Here is a 3,948-nt window from a genome sequence, read left to right as displayed (position 1 = left end):
GTTTTAGCTCTGGGCACCTTGCCAGGGGACAAGAGTGCGGGTACTTGTAGACACTGGGACAGTGGGGGTGTTAAACTGTAAATCAGAGACACACACAGGCCAGGTACAGCCGCTGCTCAGCAAGTTAAAAGCCCAGTTGCTTTACACCCTTGCATTGCCCAATCTAAAAACCCAGGCGGGTTCAGGTAACTTGTGTACGTCACAGGGCTGCTGCCGCACCAAGGCAGCAGGATGTTGTGCAGCTTGTATCATAGTTAATTATTAGTTAAACAACACACATGCTGGCGGAGAGTTTCCATAGGTACCCTACAGTGCATTAACACCATATATAGGGATGTGCGTGAAAAGCACAAGCGATGGGCTGCAGGGGTAAACATTCAGCTGACTATAATTATCATTGATGCGGAGATGCCGGCGTTGGACTGGGGTGGGCACAGTAAGAAGATACTTATTATTGGACACACAACACATACAGGTGTGCACACACATGTACACACGCCACATGGGCACACAAACACATGCATATTCATGTACATGTTTGCACATTCTCCTCGTGTCTGTGTGGGTTTCCTCCGGGTGCTCCGGTTTCCTCCCACAGTCCAAAGATGTGCGGGTTAGGTTGATTGGCCAGGTTAAAAATTGCCCCTTAGCGTCCTGAGATGCGTAGGTTAGAGGGATTAGCGGGTAATATGTGGGGGTAGGGCCTGGGTGGGATTGTGGTCGGTGCAGACTCGATGGGCCGAATGGCCTCCTTCTGCACTGTAGGGTTTCTATGATTTCTATGATGCATGCACACACAACACACACGCCTCAAATATTTCCAAAACTACAGACACCAGGATTTTTACATTTTCCTTCTTTATTTCACAAGTGAAATAAAAGCCTAAAGCAACATTTTTAAAATGGAATAAAGGTCATTTAGTTATTTTTTTTCCAATAAGATCATAAATTATCTAATAAAATATATATATGTCATTAAATATACAAAACATTTCAAAAAATCTTTAATAAATAATTTAAATAAACTGTATATTGTGCAGTAGACAGCTTAGAAAGTTGGTAAAAATACTTGGTACAAGGTAGGTTGATATATAATAAAGTGGGCTGTGGCTCCCTGATTCTGCTCAGATCACCAGAGATTTGCAGAATCTGTGCATTTATTTTTATAAAAGAGGTGATTCACAGTTTTTGCTACATCCATTCTGCCGAAATCCAGACCCTCCACCGCCCCACCCCTTCACCAGGCAAAAGGTCGTCAGTGGAGTAGGCCATTCCAGCAAGATGGTTCCTGATCTCAAACTCCCTCCCCCTCCACTGCCCTTCCCATAACTCTTGGGACCTGCCTTGAATAAATTCCAAAGACCCTCGCGCAATTCACGAGATTGGAACCAGATTGCAAGGGTAAAGGGAGAAATTGGGAGGGGGGGGTTTGGCCTCCTCAGAGTTTATGGGGAGTTCAAACAGAAAGAGAGAGAGAAAGAGCGAGAAGATAGAATTGTCCCCAGGTAGGTTTCAGTCATCAGACACCGAGATTCTGCTGAAAATGGGTAGTCGCCTGTTCTGGTCGAAGATCGGAGATTCGGAGCCACTGCTGCTGTAGTCCTCCTGGTCAGAGAGAGAGTCCGCGTAGGGGCTTCTGAAGGAGTGTTCCGCCTGTGGATGGGACGCCAGGCTTAGGTGCTTCTGGCAGCTGTGGCAGGTTATCTTCATGACCCGGGAAAACTCCTGGCTGACGACGGCCTTCAGCGAGTCCCAGTCGGGCAGGTCGGAGGAGCAGGGCGGCGGCGAGAGGGATGGGGGACAGCCGGAGCCCAGGCAAAGCCCCGGCAGCCGGTCCGAGGAGGAGAACCCTGAGAAGCTGGTGCTCTGACGGAGGCGGGGACGGGCTGGCAGCTGGGGCGGGGTACGGGACGCCCGCTCCCCGTCCGGGAGGTGGATGAAGTGACAGCGGGAGCCGTAGGGGCAGATGCCGCAGGAGTGGAAGGTGCGGCACAGCTCGGTCTTGTACTTGGGGTGACGGCTGAGGATGCGGAGCTCCCCGTGGCCATGGGCGAACTGGCACTTGTCCCCGTAGCGGCAGAGGCCGCTCTCCTGGAAGGGCCGGCACAGCTCAGTCTTGTAGCGGGGGCTCGGCGGCTGCTGCTGTTGCTGCTGCTGCGGTGGTGGCAGGGTGGACCTGGTGGCGGGTTTGCCGAATTCCTCCGGCGCGTCCCCGTGGCTCAGGCAGCGGCTCAGACCCAGGGACCAGGGGCCGTCGTCCAGGGCCAGGGTTTGGCTTCGCCCCTGGGGCACCAGGCTGGTGGAGTGCCGGCGGAATCCAGCCGGAGGTTTGACCGCTCGGTAATCCAGCTGGGGTCGAAAATGGCACAAGTCATCAGCTTCCAGGATGTTCAACTGGAAGGAAAGAGAAAGAAAGTCAGAAACAAGGATAAAACAACACCCCGACAACTGAGTGTATCACAGCTTGGTATGGCTCCTGCTCTGCCCAAGACCACAAGAAACTATAAGGGGAGGGGGGTAGAGGGGGGGTCTGACCACTACAAACTGCACCATAGCCCAGCCCATCACGCAAACCAGCCTCCCATCCATTAACTCCGTCTACACTTCCTGCTGCCTCGGAAAAGCAGCCGGCATAATTAAGGACCCCACACACACACCCCCCGGACATTCTCTCTCCCACCTTCCCCTGTCGGGTAAAAGATACAAAAGTCTGAGGTCACGCACCAGCCGACTCAAGAACAGCTTCTTCCCTGCGGCCATCAAGACTTTTGAATGGACCTACCTCTCATTGAGTTGATCTTTCTCTACACCCTAGCTATGGCTGTAACACTACATTCTACACTCTCTCCCTTTCCTTCTCTATGAACGGTATGCTTTGTCTGTATAGCACGCAAGAAACAATACTTTTCACTGTATGTTAATACATGTGACAATAATAAATCAAATCAAATCGATTTCCAAGTTAACCACATCAAATGCATGCCTCGCTCCCCCGTCCTGGGACCCTCTCAGCCACAGAAAAGGTGCTGGTTCACCCAGAAATTTGGGCAAACAGCAATTTAACCCACAAAGGGACTGCCACCAGACATAAAGCACAGCCCAATTTTACCCCCTCCTGCTATTAGTTTTAATATAGAGACATTCATCACTCAATCAATATCAGAAGGGGCACAGTCTGAATCGACAGTGGTTAATGGGATCTTGCTGTACACTGTTGGGGTAGGCACAGCCTGTCACTTACCCCAGAGACCAGCTCATACAGCTCCTTCAGTCCGCTCATTCTCTCCGCTGAGCTCCGCGATCTCCGCTCTGCTGGAGCCGCCCTTCCCGCCGCCGCTTATATCGCGTTGCGCTCGCTGGAGGGGCGGGATTGCCGCTGGCGCCCCGCCCGCTCGGACCGTCCCGCCCCGCCCCGCTTGGCGCCCCGCCCCGCCTGCTTCTCACTGACTCACTCTTTGCAACTCGCGGCTCTGAGTCAGCCTGCGGGGGCGGAGCGGCGATTCCGGAAAATCCCGGGAGGGACCACTGGGAGGCGGCAGAGAGGCAGCGGGCAACTCGCCCGGCCGGCCAGGAGGGCGCGGAATCCCGGCGGTCACCAGCCTGGGGAGGGGGGAGGAGGGGGGGTCTCAGCCTGGGGAGAGAGGGGGTCTCAGCCTGGGGAGAGAGGGGGTCTCAGCCTGGGGAGAGAGGGGGGTCTCAGGCTGGGGAGAGAGGGAGGGGGGGTCTCAGCCTAGGGAGAGAGGGGGGTCTCAGGCTGGGGAGAGAGGGGGGTCTCAGGCTGGGGAGAGGGGGGGTCTCAGGCTGGGGAGAGGGGGGTGTCTCAGCCTGGGGGGAGAGGGGGGGTCTCAGCCTGGGGGGAGAGGGGGGGTGGAGGTCTCAGCCCCAGGGAGAGGGGAGTCCCAGCCTGGGGAGGGGGTCTCAGCCACTGGAAGAGGGGGGGTCTCAGCC

The 3,948-nt window shown here is 54.8% G+C and overlaps 1 protein-coding gene across 1 annotated transcript; it reads right to left on the bottom strand.

Annotated features, from left to right (window-relative positions):
- Nucleotides 1-851: 851 nt before the first annotated feature.
- Nucleotides 852-3,354, bottom strand: LOC144511357 (mRNA decay activator protein ZFP36L1-like). The gene is made up of 2 exons (XM_078241643.1): nt 3,242-3,354; nt 852-2,394 (listed from the first exon to the last, which is right to left on the bottom strand). The coding sequence occupies exons 1-2, from the start codon at nt 3,278-3,280 to the stop codon at nt 1,513-1,515; spliced, it is 921 nt and encodes a 306-aa protein (XP_078097769.1). The 5' UTR covers nt 3,281-3,354; the 3' UTR covers nt 852-1,512.
- Between the last annotated feature and the right edge of the window lie 594 nt (nt 3,355-3,948).

This window comes from Mustelus asterias, chromosome 24, assembly GCF_964213995.1.
Source record: "Mustelus asterias chromosome 24, sMusAst1.hap1.1, whole genome shotgun sequence".
In the NCBI taxonomy this organism is placed as follows: Eukaryota; Metazoa; Chordata; class Chondrichthyes; order Carcharhiniformes; family Triakidae; genus Mustelus; species Mustelus asterias.
The sequence above is the reverse complement of the archived record's forward strand: the minus strand, read 5'-3'. Positions and strand labels throughout refer to the sequence as shown.